At 56.0% G+C, this 17,005-nt stretch overlaps 1 protein-coding gene across 2 annotated transcripts in view; it reads left to right on the forward strand.

The window, feature by feature from the left end:
- The window catches only part of PFKL (phosphofructokinase, liver type), a 44,148-nt gene that overhangs the window by 15,896 nt on the left and 11,247 nt on the right, over positions 1-17,005 (forward strand). The window contains exons 3-14 of one of the 2 annotated variants that reach the window (XM_065411023.1): positions 1,987-2,064; positions 6,277-6,466; positions 7,362-7,527; positions 7,796-7,840; positions 8,320-8,428; positions 9,841-9,936; positions 10,033-10,125; positions 10,923-11,048; positions 11,546-11,610; positions 14,224-14,287; positions 15,216-15,365; positions 15,714-15,784. In XM_065411023.1, the coding sequence (XP_065267095.1) occupies positions 1,987-2,064; positions 6,277-6,466; positions 7,362-7,527; positions 7,796-7,840; positions 8,320-8,428; positions 9,841-9,936; positions 10,033-10,125; positions 10,923-11,048; positions 11,546-11,610; positions 14,224-14,287; positions 15,216-15,365; positions 15,714-15,784 (1,253 nt within the window). The remainder of the gene's footprint in view (positions 1-1,986; positions 2,065-6,276; positions 6,467-7,361; positions 7,528-7,795; positions 7,841-8,319; positions 8,429-9,840; positions 9,937-10,032; positions 10,126-10,922; positions 11,049-11,545; positions 11,611-14,223; positions 14,288-15,215; positions 15,366-15,713; positions 15,785-17,005) is intronic. The other variant, XM_065411024.1, reaches the window with a different exon arrangement.

Raw genomic sequence — 17,005 nt, forward strand, 5'->3', positions numbered from 1 at the left:
GCTCCCCAGCAGGAGTGCTGGGGCAGCAGGCGGAGTGGGGCAAGCCCCTGTGCTCTGACCCCGCCCCCCGGAAGGAGCTCTGGGTGGGTGGGCGGAGAGGGTCGGGGCCCCTGGGGATGGGCCCCATTGGCCCAGCGGCTAATGTGCCACTGGGGACGGAGGGTTTTCTCGCTGTGCCGTTACAAATGGAAGGTGCAGTTCTAGCTCACTTTGCCAACGAGGGCTGGCCCCAGGCTTGCAGTGGAAACCGTACACTAAATAAATACACATGCAGCCAACATCTAACCACATTGGTGACCCTAACGTGGGTGGTTTAATTAAGGTCTGCTATCTCCACTGTCTGCCAAAGCTGAAACTGCACACTAAATAAACACACATGCAGCCAACATCTAACCACGCTTCGTTGTTATGATCCCTGCTCTTTCTCCTTGGACTCCTCCAGCCCCGAACAAAGTCAAATCTGGGCTGTTGAGCTTGTCCACTAGCAAATGAGTGTAAAAGTGGATGAAACACAGCAGCTGGCTATTTTGGGGAGGGGGCAATTTAGAACCCCCCTTTGCCTTCGTTCAGCCCTCTCCCGTCCCAGTCGCCCCTCCTCTCCCCACAAGGAGCTGGATTACAAATGCCAGCTGCTTGGAGAGCTAGTGAAATTTTAACCGCCATTCACCCCTGCAGCTGTTGCCCAGTAACAGTCAATGGGAGGGTGTGGGGTGTGATCCCCGCTTGAACTCTCAGGACGTCCGGAGCTTTGTTCTGTTCCTTCTGTGCGAGTGTGCTGCTGGGGACTGCGGCATGCTGCTTCCAGCCACCCCAGCAGCCAAAGTGTCTCATAGCAGCCTTTAGCTTGGGTGGATTCTGTGCAGCAAAATGTTAGTGCTCCTGGTCTCCTCCGGGTGCTCATGAGAGTCACTTCCCACTGCAGAGCCATGGAAACCAGGCCCTCTTCTGGTGTGAAGTGGCACAGTGTCATTTACTCCATTGGCTTTACACAGGCTGAGGATCTGGCCCTTTAGTTTTTATTTTAAATGTTTGAACTAAGCTAACTCCTCCCCTTCCCCCACACTAGGATGGCCAGGTGCCTGGTTTTCAACCAGAAAGTCTGGTCGAAAAGGGGACCTGACAGTGTCCAGTAACTGCGGGCGGGGGAGGCAGGAAGGCACCAGGTCATCACTGCACCAGCCCCTACTCAGCTGGGACCGCATCCTACATTCATCGGGCAGCTGCAGCTCCCAGCCCCCCAGCCCTGGCTCGACAGGCAAGACCCTTCCATGCTGAGCAGAGTTAGGGGAGAGGCAAAGAGCAGCAAGCAATGGGGGGAGGGGGGAGAGAGACGGGAAGAGGAGCAAATGGGGGGCGGCGCCTCAGGGAAGAGGTGGGGTGGGGCAGGGCAGGGGAGGTTCCAGCACTCCTGCAGCAGTGTCCGGTTTTTAAATATTACAAAGTTGGCAACCCTACCCCACACGCACAGTGAGATGTGAAGGCTTCCATGCCCCATTCGCTCCTGAGGGAGAAAGGCAGGGACGGGGAGGTGGAGCAGGAGAGGGGAAGCCAGCTGTGTCCCTCCTGGTCTGTTTCAGCCCTTAGTGGGCACAGGGAGATGCTCTGTGGCTGAGGGAGGAATTTCTGACTGCCAGTAACTGACGCCAGGCCCTGAACCCAAATTGTCAGTCACCTGGGGTGGCATTACCTTCCTGCTGCCTTGGACGCGCCTAGCAGGCTCTGCACTAACCCCAGTCTGCACTCGCCATTGCGGGGGCTCACACAAGGGTTACCTGCGGTCCTGCCAAGGAGCTGTTTTACAGCCTCACCCTCCCGTGAGGTGTCTGCCTCACTGATCCCTCACCCAGGCCCAGAGAGACGTGTAGCCAAAATGGACCAGTGAATCGGATCAGCCGCACAGGAGCTGCTGGGTGTTGGCTGGCTGGCCAGGCCCTGCTTCAGCGAGGCGGTCCTTTCACGTCTGCATCTTTGCTTCTCTGTTTGCAGGGTTACGAGGGGCTGGTGGAAGGAGGAGAGAACATTAAGCAAGCAAACTGGCTGAGTGTCTCGAACATCATTCAGTTGGTAAGCAATTTTGCTGTTGCCCTCTGTGAGTATAAAGGCCTCTCAGTCCTTCCCTTTTAACTTGTGCAGCTCACATGCATCTCTGACGCATCTGCCCAGTGTTGCGATTTCCTCTGGTCTGCGGGGGTCAGAGCTGGAGAGGGTTTTCTGAAATGATTTAGTAATAACATATAAAATCCTAGTCTTTGCTCCCCATGGTCCCGTCTACACTGGGCTCACACTGAGTTTGCTGAGCTCGGTTTTATAGCTCAGTTTGGCTGGTCATGTTGGGCAAAGCTAAACCATGTTCTAGTCCAGTTCGATGGAGTCTAGATGCTGGATCCATCCAGCACATGTTGAACACCAGGGCGAACTCTTTAGCCTGGGGATAGAGGCTGTTCTTCCTGTCCTAATGATTGCAACTGCAGGCCCAGGGCACGCTGGTAGTAGGGGGTGATTGATTATACAGCGCTGTGTGTGCTCCATTCTCTGCTAGCAGGAGACAGTGGGGAGAAAGCGTTTTTGGAAAGAGGCTGTTCCCCTGGAGGGGAAGTCAGTGTAAGCCATCCGGCAGCATAGCAAGGCCGGAGAAACCGTGTTAGCTGTGCCCTTTTCCTCAAGAGAGCAGGAAGGGGGCCATCTCAGAGGTGACACTTCATTAAACTTGCTAAATGGCTGTGTGTGAGTTCCATCCATGTCTGTGCATGCCCCTTTCCCAAGCCCCGAGGCAGGGAGCGGGTCTCCTTTCTCTGTCCCTCTTGGTAACAGTGATTCACGTCCTACTGAAACACGCCTTTGGGTTGATTTGACTCCATTGTATGATTTAGACATCTCCTTCCCCCTCACGAGTCGTCTCTCCTGCTTTCCTGCTCAGTCTGTGCTTCTCACATCAAGGTCCTGGAGCAGCTTTGGTCTTGACTGCACAGCCAAACTAATCGAGGACTGGTGCACCAAGTTGCGGTCGTTCGGTGTGATAACACAGTTTTGGTGTCAGCTGTGTAGACAGCCCCAAACTGTGTTAAAACATGCTTGGCTCGTTAAGGGCCCATTGACCCTACACTGTAAAGACAGCTGTGTCAGCAATACCACTGTCCCTGCCACAGTTTGCTCTGTAGCGTAGATGGGACCTAACCATGTATATAACTGTGTCCCTGAACTGGGCTGCAGGCTCGGACAGACCTGGGCCGTAGCAAGATTCTGATTCATGGTGAACACAAGGTTAGGGCCCATCTACATTGCAAAGTGGAAACTCTGCTGGGGAAATTCTGCCCTTCACAGTGTACTTGTAGTGTAGATGGGACCCCAGCTTAAAGGGGACCAGCTGATGGGAAATTAATTGAGTTTAGGCACTCTGGTCCGTGTCCCTGTCTTGGTTCTTTCTGACGTGTAAAAGATGTGGTTTTGAGTTGTGTGTTTGCTTGCGGTTTTACCTTGAAGTATCTGGGCTGTCGCGTCTGAGCTTACCTTGGTTTGCTGGAGGTCTCCTTGGAGGTCTCACATGAGGACTGAGGCTTTCTGAGTCCTTCAGTGAACAAGGGGTTGTTGAATCTTTAATAAAGGCACCTAAAGCCATCTTGTCTCCCACAGGTTTCTGAGGCATTTGAGTTCAATAGGCTTTAACAAACCAAAGGGCCAGATCCTTAGCTGGCACAAATCAGCATGGCTCTCTTGAAATCACACAGACAGTCTCCCCTGCAGTCAGTGGGGAGAGCTGATTTACACCGGCTAGGGATCCAGCCAAAGGAGATTTAAACAGGTGCCGCTGGCATGGTGTCACTGCCCTGCTAGAAACACTGGAGAGAGGGACTGGAATATCTAACGTCAAAAACAAGCAAGTAGCCAGTCCCCCCCCAGATACGCTTCCAAAACCAAACAGCTTGATGTACCTTCCCAGTGGTTTCTCTCCTTGGAGCCCTATTGCTTCTCCTTGCTAGGTCCTCTTCTAGGCCCCGCCTGCTCCACAAAACCAGCTACATTTAAACACAGCTGTGCAGCGTGGAAACACACAACCAATCAGGGCCACAAAAATACTTCCCAACGGCATGTCAGTGTGGTTCTTTGCATAGCACAATGGCCTGGGCTAAAGCGTGGTTCAGCCCCACACGCCCCCTGCGAATAACCTGGTTCTGCCATGACCTGGTGTAACAGACTTTGGGGGAGTGGGGGTCCTGGAGCAGGGACTTTGACTCTTACAGAAATACCATCTTAGCCTGTGTTTAAGGGGCAAGGGCTTCAGTGGGGTGGGGGAGGGCTCTGCCTTGGAAACACTGGCTTTGTCTGTTCCAGTGTGGGTCGCTGACCCAGATGAGGTGCTAGCCCCATTGGTTTCCAGCTGGGATCTACCAGGCGCCCAAGAAAGCTGTAACTGCTGTGTAGCCAGGACCGAAACCAGCCAGCTATGCCGGCCACTTGGGAGCATCCCTCAGTTCCTTGAGCCTTTCATTCCATTCTCTTGTGTTTTCTCCCCTCTCCCTCTAGCATCTTCCCTGATTTGAGCAGTGTGTCTCCCTGCTCACAGGTAATGCTCCGGTGCTGCATGCCCTCCCCACTCCCGTCTGTGTGCTGCTGTTCCACAGCCACTGGCATTCAGCATGCCACGCCTTGCTTCGCTTGGTAGTGCCGCCCGCTCATCCGTGGGGAGTGACCTCAGAAGCCTGGCTCCAGAGGAGAGGGGCAGGGAGTCACATTGGTGTCCCTGCCACGACTGCCTGAGGGACCTGGCAAGTCCCCCCGCGTTTACGCCAGGCCTTTCCAAAGCAGTAAAGCCAACCGTGGTAGCGAGCTCCTGAAATCCGTGGCATTTTGTCTCTCTGCCTCCCTTGTCTTCCCTCCTTCGCTTTCCTTCTCCGACCCCTTCTCTGTTTTGCACGTGCCAGTGTTTTTACCGCCATGGGTGTAAGGTGCGCTGCTGACCCGGGAGCTGCTGTCTATGCGGTTGTGAGTGTGTGGTGATGGGGAAAACAGGCCAGTTCCCAACTCTCCCCCACGCTCGGGGTTGGGAGTATGTAGCAAAGCAGCAGGGTCCGTGGGGATAAAAGCAGCAGTTAGGCCTCACAGTGCTAGTTAAGGTACATCAGCTAAACTGTAGCAAACCCCAGGCGCAAATGCAAGCCAGAGACAGGCAGGCTCCTTGCCGGGACATGCCCCTAAATGAACCAGAAGCAATTTGCATGCTGGGCTGTGACCCAGAACAAAACAGGGCAATCTCTTGCGGGGATGGGCCAGGTGCCAGGCCACCAAGTGCCCAAGGGAGCGTTTGTTCTTGCCAGCACCTTTTGGAGAGTCTGCTTCCAAAAGGAGAGCTGTCTGGCAGCGAGACGGGCCATTAGTGGTGCAAAGGGGTGGGGGGCACATTAGCTCCCTTCGGGGCAGGAGGGTCGCGACCACTTCTTTGGGCTTGATTTGAAATCGGAGCCGGAGGAAGTGCCTGAGACAAATACAAAGGCTGCAAAGAGTTATGAAAGCTGTGGGTCTGACGCCTTGGTGATGAGCTTGTGGGAGGCCTGCCCCAGCTGGCTCAGTCCGACTCCCAGGAGAACAGCCGTCCTCACTCCGTATTGTTCCGTTGGAAGGCGAAGAGTTGAGATCCCAGCAAATGGACGCGAGGGGCACGGTCAGGGAGGCGGTGGGTGGCGTGTTTTAAGTGGAACCGTTACGTTGCTGGTTAACTCTGCCCCAGCTGTTTTCTACCCTGGGACCAAAGGAGACTGGGAAGATTTGAAACGGAAACGTCGGGTGGCTCCTGCCTGAACTACGCTGCTGCGGTGGGGGAGGGGTGGCAGCTTGCCGTCACAGCACAGGCTGGCTCAAGGCAGGTGGTTCTGGGGAAGGACAGGTGGAAACGCAGAGCAGCATCTTCCCCTGGCTAGTGCCTGCTGCAGCGGGCAGCAGAGGGGACAGCTGGCCAGAGCCCGCCCTCCAGCCAGTGCAACATCAGCAGTCACAGGTGTTGGACCCCTCTAGAGCTCTAGGTATGGTTGAATCTTGGCCTACTGGGGCATGGGCCGGAATAAGGTTCCTGCACCCTCTTTCCTCCCCTCTACCCACAGGTAACCTGCTTGGCCTTCCCCATCCTTTAGCTGAAGGGGCAGGATGCTTCCCATAACTGATTCCCAGGTGGATTTGCCCCAAGAGCTTGTGCTCCTGAGGGTCGGTCCCACCCAGTTGGCCCTTTGCATCCACCAGCTGCTCTGGCTGTTTGTTTCCTCTCTCACCTTGTTCTGCTATTTGTAGGGCGGCACGATCATCGGCAGCGCCCGCTGCAAAGCCTTCACCACGCGAGAGGGGCGCCTCCTGGCTGCCCACAACCTGGTGCAGCACGGCATCACCAACCTGTGCGTCATTGGCGGGGACGGCAGCCTGACGGGGGCCAACATCTTCCGGACGGAATGGGGCGGCCTGCTGGAGGAGCTGGTCAAAGACGGTACGTGCCAGCGCAGGCCCCAGTTTGAACTGCAGCGTAATACAAGCACTGTGCTAATCCCCAGGGCCAAAGCCAAAGGGGGGGGAGGGGTAGCTTGAGCATGAGACATCATCAGATTCATAGATTTTAAGGCCAGAAGGGACCATCAGATCAGTTAATCTGACCTCCTGTACATCACAGGTCATTACATTTACTCAGTGCGTTGAGCCCAATAACTTGTGTTTGGCTAAAGCGTCTCCCAGGTAGGCCTCCAGTCTGGATGTGAGGACATCAAGAGATGTCCCTTGGCCCTCTGTTCCAATGGCGAATCGCCCTCACTGTTAAACTTGCCTGGCATCAGCTTCGAACTGTGGGTTCTTGTTCTGCCTTTCTCTGCGCAAAGGCACATGTGGGCTTAGGTGCGAAGTCTGAATCAGGAACGTGAGCCTGAAGTCTTGAAATTATATCAAAAAGGAGTTAGTCAGGATGCAGCTCTCTGTTTGATCCAGGAAGAAAGCGGGTGTGATCGTGAAGTTGGTTTGATGGCTTTGAAGGCCTAACAGAGGAGATCACCATGAAATTAACCACAATTTCTAGACTGGTCTTTTTTTTATATGACTCTCCTTACTGCAACTTGTCAAATCTGCTTTTCTGGTGGATCAATTGGGAGCTGCATGGCTGCTTCCTGCTGTCTGCAGCAAACGGCTTGGAAGACTCAGGACAAGGACAATGGCCTTTTCCAGTCACACTGTTCAAGCAGAACAGGGATACCTAGATTTAACATGTATTGTCAAAGTAACGGCTTGCTTTGCATGCCCATAAGCAGGGCCCATTCTGCCCCGCAGCCGGAGCAGTGTCTTGTTCTGCAGGGAAAGTCGGGAGTTGATCGCTGCAGCCTCTCTGTGTTTAACCCCAGGTAAGATCACCAAGGAGGTGGCTAAGAAATACTGTCACTTGAACATCGTCGGCCTGGTGGGCTCCATCGACAATGATTTCTGTGGCACCGACATGACTATCGGCACGGACTCTGCGCTGCACCGCATCATGGAGGTGATCGACGCGATCACCACCACGGCCCAGAGGTGAGCGGGGAGTCCCTCACGGCTGCCCTCCTCTCTCTGCTGGCTCCCTCTCACAGAACGTACAGGAGGGTGTACCAGCTCGGCAGGGCCAGAGCCAGAGCTCCGTACTGAACAATAACACAGCGCTGCACAGCCCTTGCCTCTGACCCAGATTCTTGGGGGATGCAATGGGAGGGGCCTTTTGATGACTGAACATGACTCTGGCGAAGGAGCCTTGCTGTAGAGAGACACTACTCCCCAAATTCTGATCCTCGTTCTCTTTTTGCAGCCACCAGCGGACCTTTGTGCTGGAGGTGATGGGCAGACACTGTGGGTAAGGAGAGGCCCCCACTCTTCGGAGGTGGGAGGGCGAGGGTGGCTGTCTGGGAGAGGGGGAGAACCGGGGGGTGTGTGGTGGGGATGGTTGCTGGCAGTGTCTGGAGGGGAAGAGAGTGGGTTTTGGGTAGGAGGGGAGGAAGCGGTGCTGAGGGCAATGGAAGGTCTGGGCTGTGTGGAATGCACTGCACAAGAGCCAAGAGAAGTCCCTAATCAGCAACGCGCCCTGGGGCAAATGGGAACCAGGCAGTGGTTTGCTCTGGTGGAAAGGAGACTGCTGCCAGCCTCTGTGGTTACTAGCAACATAACCGTAGTGTGTGCAGGCCCAAGGCATATTGCAAGCTAACCATGCCACTAACTCTGTCAGGTGCTGTCATGTGGACAGGATCTCTCATGCTTACTCCCAAGCCATGAGAGGCCTGAACTTGTTTCGATCCCAAGCCACACGGTTCTTACCTCCCTAGTCTGCTTCCCTAGGTACCTGGCACTGGTGTCTGCCTTGGCCTCGGGTGCTGACTGGCTTTTCATCCCAGAGGCCCCTCCTGAGGATGGCTGGGAGGATTTCATGTGCGAGAGGCTTGGGGAGGTGAGTGCTGTTTGGGACGCGGCAATCATCTTCTGTCAGCTGGGGAAGTGAGCTCGGTTCGGTGGGGAATCCAGAGAGAAATGCCACTCCAAGCTTCTACTCTTCTTCCTTGGTCTCTCCTTTTTATCTGCCCTTCTCTTAGTCCTGCCACTTGGGCAAAAAGGATCTTAATGAAGTGACACCCCCATTTCAAAGCAGGAGTCTATTCTTAGCATCAGCAGTCCAATGTTCTCAGCCAAACACCTGGTAAATTTCAATTCAAAACTACTGTGGGACCAGAAGGCTGCTCGGGTGCTTGGAAAGAATGCTCATGGAGCGTGTGGGCAAGGATGACTCAAATGCTTTGTCTTCACTGGTCCTTTACCAAGCCGTGATCTCTGGTCTTTTGTTCTGTTAACTGTATAATGGGCACCCCTCAATAGGGTGCACATCTGTATTAGGGCCCCAATCCTGCACTCTGCTCCATGCCAGCAGATCTGCCTGCCCACATGGACCCCACCGAGTCGCACACAACGATGTACATGGTTGTATACAACCCTTGTCTTTTCCACTAGAGTTTCCACTACGGGCTCATTTCCTTGAAAACCAGCTTCTGTAATTGTTTTGGGTTAGACAGCGTGGTGGTAACAGTGTCTTCAGACAAAGCCAATTGATAGGGCGAGTCCCCCCGCCTTCCCCTTTAGGGTTTCCACAAGTGGGCATGCTCTGGGCCTGGCCTAGTTCTTGTGCCCTCCTCTCTCATATTAGGAACAGCTTGGGCCAGATCCCCAGCTGCTGTGAATCGGAACGGCTCCGCTGCAATCACTAGGCGACACCGATTCCCCCCAGTTGAGGAGTTGACCCCTCTTGAAGGCTGAACCGGGCATTTCTAGCGGAGCCGGTGCATGAAGGGGAGTGTGGGCGCCAACAGGAGTTCAAGAGGGTTGAGCCAGTCTCTTTAATTAAACAAAATATGCCGCTGAATACAAATCCAGCTGAAACGTGCCCAGGGGAGGCCCAGAGAAGACTGGCAGGCATGGCCCTATTGAAGTTAATGGAGCTCCGTGGGGAGGAGGGGGCTGCTTTCTAGAGTTCTGCAGACCGGGAAGTGCCATGCTGCGTCCCTGGGGTGCGGTGGCACGTTGCTGGGTAGCGGGATTCTGGCCTTGAGCTGCAGTGGCTGGAGAAGATTTTGAGAGATCTCCCCGACTTGAGTGAGGGATGTCACTGCGTTTTAGCAATGGGCACAGAAACATACAGCCACGGTGCATCCTCTCCATCAGTTTACCAAGGAACCTGCAGTTCCCCGCTCCAGGCAAGGGAGCAAAGGATCAGTGCTGAGCACCAATGAGCTCCCTGAACAGCCAGCGGAGCCAGTCTGTCTGCTCCTGCCAGCTCCGGTTAAGTCTGGCTGTTTCTTTCTCTTGTGGCAGACGCGCAGCAGAGGGTCCCGGCTCAACATCATAATCATTGCTGAAGGCGCCATCGACAGGAACGGCAAACCCATCTCCTCCAGCTACGTGAAGGATGTAAGTGACGCACTCTGGGGCGCACGCTCCTTTGCTGGGGGGCTCTGGAAGTACATTGGCCTGTAACAAACCCACTCTCTTTTCTCTGCTGAACAGCTGGTTGTCCAGCGCCTCGGCTTTGACACCCGGGTGACCGTTCTTGGTCACGTGCAGCGTGGTGGGACCCCCTCGGCGTTCGATCGCGTGCTGGTAGGTACAATTGGTTTGGCCGAGAGGGGACTTGTTTGCAAGCGGGCCCTGTGTGTGATCGCAGCGACGGCTCTGGTGTGCCTGCATTTGGGAGGGTGAAATCCCAGCACGGTGAGCAGGAAGTGGGCCCCTGGAAGGTTCCCAACGCTAGGTGCACTTGCTTACAGGCTTGGGGGAATGCCTGGAGTCACACATACAGTGCAGCGTTCGTTGGTGCTTGACCCTGTTGTGCAGAACAGAGACTAGTAACGATCTGGGATCCTAATTATCTAAATTAGAGAAACAAACCCACTGAGCCACAGAATCCACCCATCTCTTCCCTGCCCCCTCCGAGGGGCTGTGCCGGAGCTTTGTCCAGTGGCCCGTGGCTCTGATACCTGTGTGGGAAAGTGAGTTAATGAGGGGGAAACACCCGAGCACAGAATTAAAACCACCCCTGCAGGAGTTGCAGCAGCACCTGTCTCCTCTGGTGTATGTGTGGGGCAGGGGCTCGCTCCCTGGAAGTTTCTTTGGCATGTGGGTGTCTGGGAGAAGATCTGGGTGGCTGCGGGATCTTTCAGCGGCAGCTCTCAGGTACGTTTGTGCCCCACCAGCTCAGTCTCTCCTTAACACGTGGTGTGTTTTGTGTAGCCAAGCCCACGTGATGCTCCGATTCCCACTAGCATGTCTGTACGAGGCTCCCCACTAGCACGGCTGCCTCTGACAGGTGGGCGTGAGCCGTGCAGCGGGGCACGTGGCAGCAGCGGGCCCGCACTAGAGAATCAGCCCTCTTACCAAAGTTACTGTGTCCTCCGCAGAGCAGTAAGATGGGGATGGAGGCCGTGATGGCGCTGCTGGAGGCCACGCCTGACACGCCCGCCTGCGTGGTGAGCCTTTCCGGGAACCAGTCTGTCCGCCTGCCCCTGATGGAGTGCGTCCAGGTGGTGAGTATATGGGGCAGCTCTGGGTGGACAGTTCTACTGCTCAGTTTGGCCTCCCTCTCTTTTATACTGTACTCTGCTGTGGCACATGACAGCGATTAGCAAGGGAGAAACAGCACTCGAGAGTCCAGAACAAATGGAGGATGGCCCCAGAGATCTGCGTATCTGGGGGTCTGTTCTAGCTATGCGCAGGTGGGGTTTTATGTGTCATTAGCAATGCAGAGTCTCACACACACAGATCCCCTGTATCTCGAGATTTAAAGTCCCAGTACATCCCTTCTGCTGTCATCCAAAGCCTGAGTCTGTGTGAGAGAGAGAGAATCCATTTCTGGCCTTGTTCTGCCCTGTTTGCTCCCTAGCCAGGCTCAGGGGTTACTAAGAGATAATCTGCCAAGTGTAATTTCATTTTCAACCGTGTCTCACATTTAGCTGACTTCCCTTGAATTACGTGGGTTTTTCTTTCTTACTGAGCCTTCCCCATCACTTTTTTTTTTCTTCAGACAAAGGACGTGCAGAAAGCGATGGATGAGAAGAGGTTCGAAGAGGCAATCCAGCTCCGGGGGAGGTGAGGCACCCTGCTTATGGTGGAGCAGCAGCTCTGCAGTAGCTACGGTTGAGAGTCACTCCCCTTTTTAAGATGACTATTCTCAGTACTGCACAATGCACGTGCTCACTCAGATTGCTCTGAAACTTGCTGTGGCTCATGGGGATGTGGGATAGGGTCAATGGTGCAAATTTGGGGTCATTTGAGCAAGGGGGTTCCAAGCTACAGTCCCTCTGCCCCCCCACTCCGCAAGAAATCCTGTATTTGCAAAATCACCTGGTTCTTCTAATGTTTCTGTGCACATCTGGGGCCCAGGTGATGGCTTTGATCCTCCCCAAACCGATCTCACTCCTTGGGATTGATCTCAGCTTGTGCCCTGCACCCCTGGCTCTTTGGGGGAGCGATGCTGACCGTTACTGAGAGTGACATTTGGAACTGCAGGGCGGTGAGAGCTAAACTGACGCGCCCAAGGGAGTGAAATGCTTGTGCACGAGGCCCAGGGCAGGGGCAGGGACTCTGCATCTCCACTCTCCCGCCCCTCCCTGCCTGGTCCTTCTCGCGGCGCTGGGGGAGTGAGCAGGCGGAGGGAAGGTGGGGGTGGGAGCTGTGCAGAGAAGTGGGATGGGAAGGGGGGATCAGAGCTGTGCAGTGGGCGAGGTTGGGGAGGTTTTATCGCTCTCCCCCCAACCCCTCCACATCCCTGCCCCTCAGTTCTGTCCCCCTTTCAAAATACGCCCCCCGCCCCCCTCCCCAGCTCCATGCTAGTCCCTGTGCTGTTCCCGTGTCCTCTGCCCAGCCCCTTACCCTGCGGGTTCCCTGCCAACGCCTGCTGCCCACAGAGAGGAAGGCTGTGGGGGGGAGAGAGGGGGTGATGAGCAGATGGCACGGGGCAGTGAGGGTGCTACGTGCAGCCAGGGCATGCTGGGGCTGGGTAGTCGCTGCCACGGAGCCAGAGGCCGGGCAGAGGGATAGCTGGGCCGTGGGACATGGGGAGGGGCAGAGAAGTTGTTTTGAAAGCCAAGGAAATGGACTGCAGCAGCGTCGTTAAAGCACGGCTCCGGCCGCCTGGTGGGCGGGGCCCATCTGGAGGGCAGCTGACCCTCTGCCTCTGCAAAGAGCAGCTGGCGAGCAAGAGTGACTCCAGCCCCGCACTGCAGCCTCCCCTGCCCTCAGCAGGCGAGGTCCCAGCCTGCTGCCGGCATCCGGAGCAGCGCTCTGCACACGCAGGGGACACAGCCCACGAGCCCTGCGGGGGACAGACAGCCTCGCTTTGCTGAGACGACACTTGGGCTCAGGCCAGGCACGGCGAACAGGAGCCATCTACCCTGGCCTGAGCCTGCTCCACACAAACCCCCCGACTTGCTGCTCCCTCCCCTTCGCCCTGGCCCTGAGGAGCCCTTCTGAGATACTGCCTTCGCTGACCCCTTGCTAAGTCCAGAGACCACTGCCACCTCTGCCAGCAGAGAGCCAGCAGTCCCATGATGCAGTCCCTGTGCCCTGCCACTGACACACCCTGCAGCTCCCAGCGCTCAGGGCAGCCCTGATCCTCACGGTACACGTGCACTGTCACCGCAACAGCTCTGCCAACTTGCTCCAACTGCTCCCTCCTCCATTCAGTACAGCTACTGCTAGCACAGCGACCGCAGCTGGGGGGCATGCAGATAAATGCTGCCGTTCAGATCTGTGCAACACAACACAGACAATGACAGGTTCTTTTGATCACTCTTCATGGCTGCTTCTCATCGCATCATCCTGAGTGTGCCATTTGCACTGGCTATTGCCAGCTCCCGGGGGCAGAGTTAAGGTTGTGCTTGGGTTGTGTGTGATGTTCCTTAACCCTGTATTGCCTGGTTTGCGTAGCAGAGCTCATCATTCTGGAAGGGCATGAGGCACCACTCGGCAACCTTCACTCATTAGCAAAGTTTTGCGGGCAGTTAATTAGCAGCACAGCCCATGCAATCAAATCTGCACGTGGAGCTAGTCAGCATTTCTGTTAGAAAATCCCCAAAGCGAAGTTGTTCTCACTCAGCTACCATGATTTAAAATCTTGTTCAGAAGGCGGGAACCTGGAATTCTGATGAGTTTAACACTAACTTAACCAAAGGAAAATGGTTTTGCCATTTCCCAAGGCTTTGTGAGTACTAAAACGTACCAAAACTGCCTTAAAAAAGATGAAATTTGGGAGGGGGTTGCTCTAAATGGGAGAATTAACTGGGATCTGGGAGAGGAAGATTCAGAGTAGTCCAATGTTCATGCACAAGCAACGAAAAACACTAGTTTAAATTCTGGAAGTACAATAGCATAATGACATCAACTGTCCAGCCTTTCCCTCCTTGGGGAATGCAGACGCACAACTAGCCGAGATACGGGGGTCACACTTCGTTAGCTACACCCTCAGCTGGAGTAAATCGGCATAGCCTTACCCCCTTGCCCCCCTCCCCTCCGAACACCCAGTTCCTACAGTCTGACACCCTGGAGCTGTTCTCCTAGGCACATGGCCCTGCCCCCTCCCTGTTTAAATCTGTGATCTCCGGCTTGGCGCTGATCGCTAACTCTGGAGTGGATCCTGCGGGTGGGGTTCGATGTGATTGTGGTGTGGGGTGACTGGCTCATCGAGAGTGGTTTTCTTTCCAGGAGCTTTGAAAATAACTGGAACATTTACAAGCTCCTGGCACACCAGAAAACAGCCCATGAAAAGGTAAGTCACGGGGGAGAAGGTGCAGATAGTGCTTGGGCTCTTGGGTCTAATCTAGCATGGACTGCAAGTTATTGAAAACTAAAAAAAGGTGTCCACCCACCCGTGTGCACCAATACATCTGCATGCATACACGGACACACCCACCCACGTGCACGGACATGTCCACATGCACGCACCAATGCACTCACCTGCATGCACTGACACACCCGCATGCATGCATGCACCAACACACCCACCCTTGGATGCGCACACAGACCTGGTCTCAATCTCACACCCAGATCCCCCAAAAGCATCAGGAGGCAGAGCCCAGGTTCACTCTTAGCTCAGGTAGCTTTTCAATGACGGAAACCCCTCCTGTTAAGAGGGATGGAGATCTCGCTAAGAGGGTGGCGAGGGGCCTAGTGGGGAAGCTGCATGCTGGCTGTCCCTAGCAGCATGTGGTCCTTGGAGGGGGCTGGGCGGGGGAGGGGGAGCCAAGTGTGCTAGGGGCTCCCTAGGGACAGGCAGAGCCGGTCAGTATCTGATCCTGCTCTCCCTGGGGCTCCCGCAGCCTGGCAAAGAACAGGCCGTGGTGCAGCAAGACCTGCTCTGCACTCTTTCCCGCACCAGTGGGGAGCTGGTGAGCAGCTGCAGCAGGGAAGGGTGGGCTGCCTCTCCCAGCACCCCGGCCCACAGCTGAGCAGCTCCTGGGGCTGCCGGGAGGCCACACCCCCTCCCACAGTGACTGATCCAGAGAACTTGTGGTCACAGTGATCCCTGGAGCCTCAAACCCAATGGGTCATGGAGCAGAGTGCCCCTGGTGCCATTCAGCTGATGTGGCTGGGGCTGGCTGGCGTGTGGTGTGGCAGTGCCGCAGTGCCCCGGGCACGCGTGTGCTCTCCCTGCTGCCGCTGTCTGTGCCGACTGGTGCTGTTTGTCTCCCTTCCAGCAGACTCAGTTCAGCCTGGCAATTCTGAATGTCGGCGCCCCGGCGGCCGGCATGAATGCAGCTGTCAGGTCGGCGGTGCGTATCGGGATCTCCCAGGGGCACACGGTCTACGTGGTGAACGATGGCTTTGAAGGCTTGTCGAAGGGGCAGGTACACCTCTCCAGTTTGACTGCGGGCGGGGGCAGCTGGGGGCAGACATTGGCATGTGCCTCTGGGGAACCTACTCGGGTGGCTTCATATTAACACCCCTGGCGAGTATTTGCCACGTCACCAAGCCGTCAGTAAGCTGGCCCCGTCCAGTGAGATCGGCAGGCTGAGCTCAGCCAGCGCGGAGAGCATAAGCAGCCAAATTCCATCCTCCAAAACGTGCCATCATCTCACTGCCCAGAGCCAGGGGATTTGCTGACGGGTGTCTCAAGCTTCCCGGCAGCCAGGCTGGGAGCAAATGGGAAAAGGCCGGACTGTCGTCAGCATGAACCAAGACATTGCTCCTTTCAGATCCGCAAGGTGGGCTGGCATGACGTAGCAGGCTGGCTGGGACGCGGCGGGTCCATGCTGGGCACCAAGCGGTAAGTGCCACGGACAGGCTGGTGAATCTGAGCAGTGCTTGCTGCTAAGCACAATGAAAAGTGTCAGGGCAGGAGCAGAGAGACAGGGGCCAAGCGCAAGCTTCTGAAACTCCGTGACCCACTGAGGTAGGGCTGGCCTCACATGTACTTTGAGCAAACGCCTGTTAATCTCCTTGAAGCAAAACCCGTGTCTAGAACTGGTCTGCCTGCTGCATATCCCAGAGCAGAGCCATTGCCAGCTCACGCCTGGGGTCGCCCCACGGCAGCCTAGGGGTCACTCCAGGGTTCATTAGAGTCAACATCTCCCATTGCTGTTGAGAGGAGAAAAGGCCCCATGTGAAAAGGAAACTTCCCCAAAATGGGAGGCGGGGGGAGCAACTGGCCTCTTGGGATCCTGCTGCAGGGTGCGTCCCTTCGATCCGGCTGTGAATTCATAGGGTAGCTGCAGGCACCTGTGTGGAACGAGAGCAAACTCTGCCTGCTCAGGCTGCCTGTGTTGTCCATCCCTTTTGCACAAGGCGCAAATCAGACCCTGGGGCTCAGTTGTCAGGTGTCCTGGTGCAATGGTCTGAGATCCCGGGGCCTAGCTGGGTCACCAGGCTTCTCTCCTCCCTCCCGTCTCCACTCTGCTCCCCAGGCGCGCGGTGTGATGTGGGCTCTTGGGTGACAGCTCTGGGGAGCCTGCCTGAGTCCTGCGCGGAGCTGTGCCTGGCAAGGAGCATCTGCTTCAGCGCTAGGAGCACCGCAGCTCTGCAGAGCTCGGCCGGAGACCCAGGCCCCGGGACGGTCCCCAGTACCTTCTCACCGGGCTGTGGCTCTGGTGCATCCCAGCATGGTCGCCGGGCCTCTCCCAGGCTGCCAGTGTGTCCTAGAAAATAACCCGTGAGAGATTAAACACACCCAGCCTGCTCCCTCTGCGCTACCCGGCACTGGAGTCTGGGGCCGAGCTCGCTCCGCTTGGAGGGTGGGGCTGGCAGAACAGCCTTCGGTAAGTTGGCAGATTGGCTTGCCCGCCATCCTTATCGGTGGGTGAGGGTGTCCTCCCAGCCCAGACAAACCGAGCTGTGAGTGCAGCTGCTAGCACCCCCGGGAGACTAGGAGCAGGTGGGTTTAACGATCCCTGTGGTCTCGCTGCTCCCTGGGGTGCTAAGAGTGCAGTTCATGCTTCTGGGACCCGGCGAAGGGGTGTGTTGTGTGTTTGTCGACTCGTGTTCTTGTGAG

The sequence above is a fragment of the Emys orbicularis genome, chromosome 9, assembly GCF_028017835.1.
Source record: "Emys orbicularis isolate rEmyOrb1 chromosome 9, rEmyOrb1.hap1, whole genome shotgun sequence".
Taxonomy (NCBI): domain Eukaryota; kingdom Metazoa; phylum Chordata; order Testudines; family Emydidae; genus Emys; species Emys orbicularis.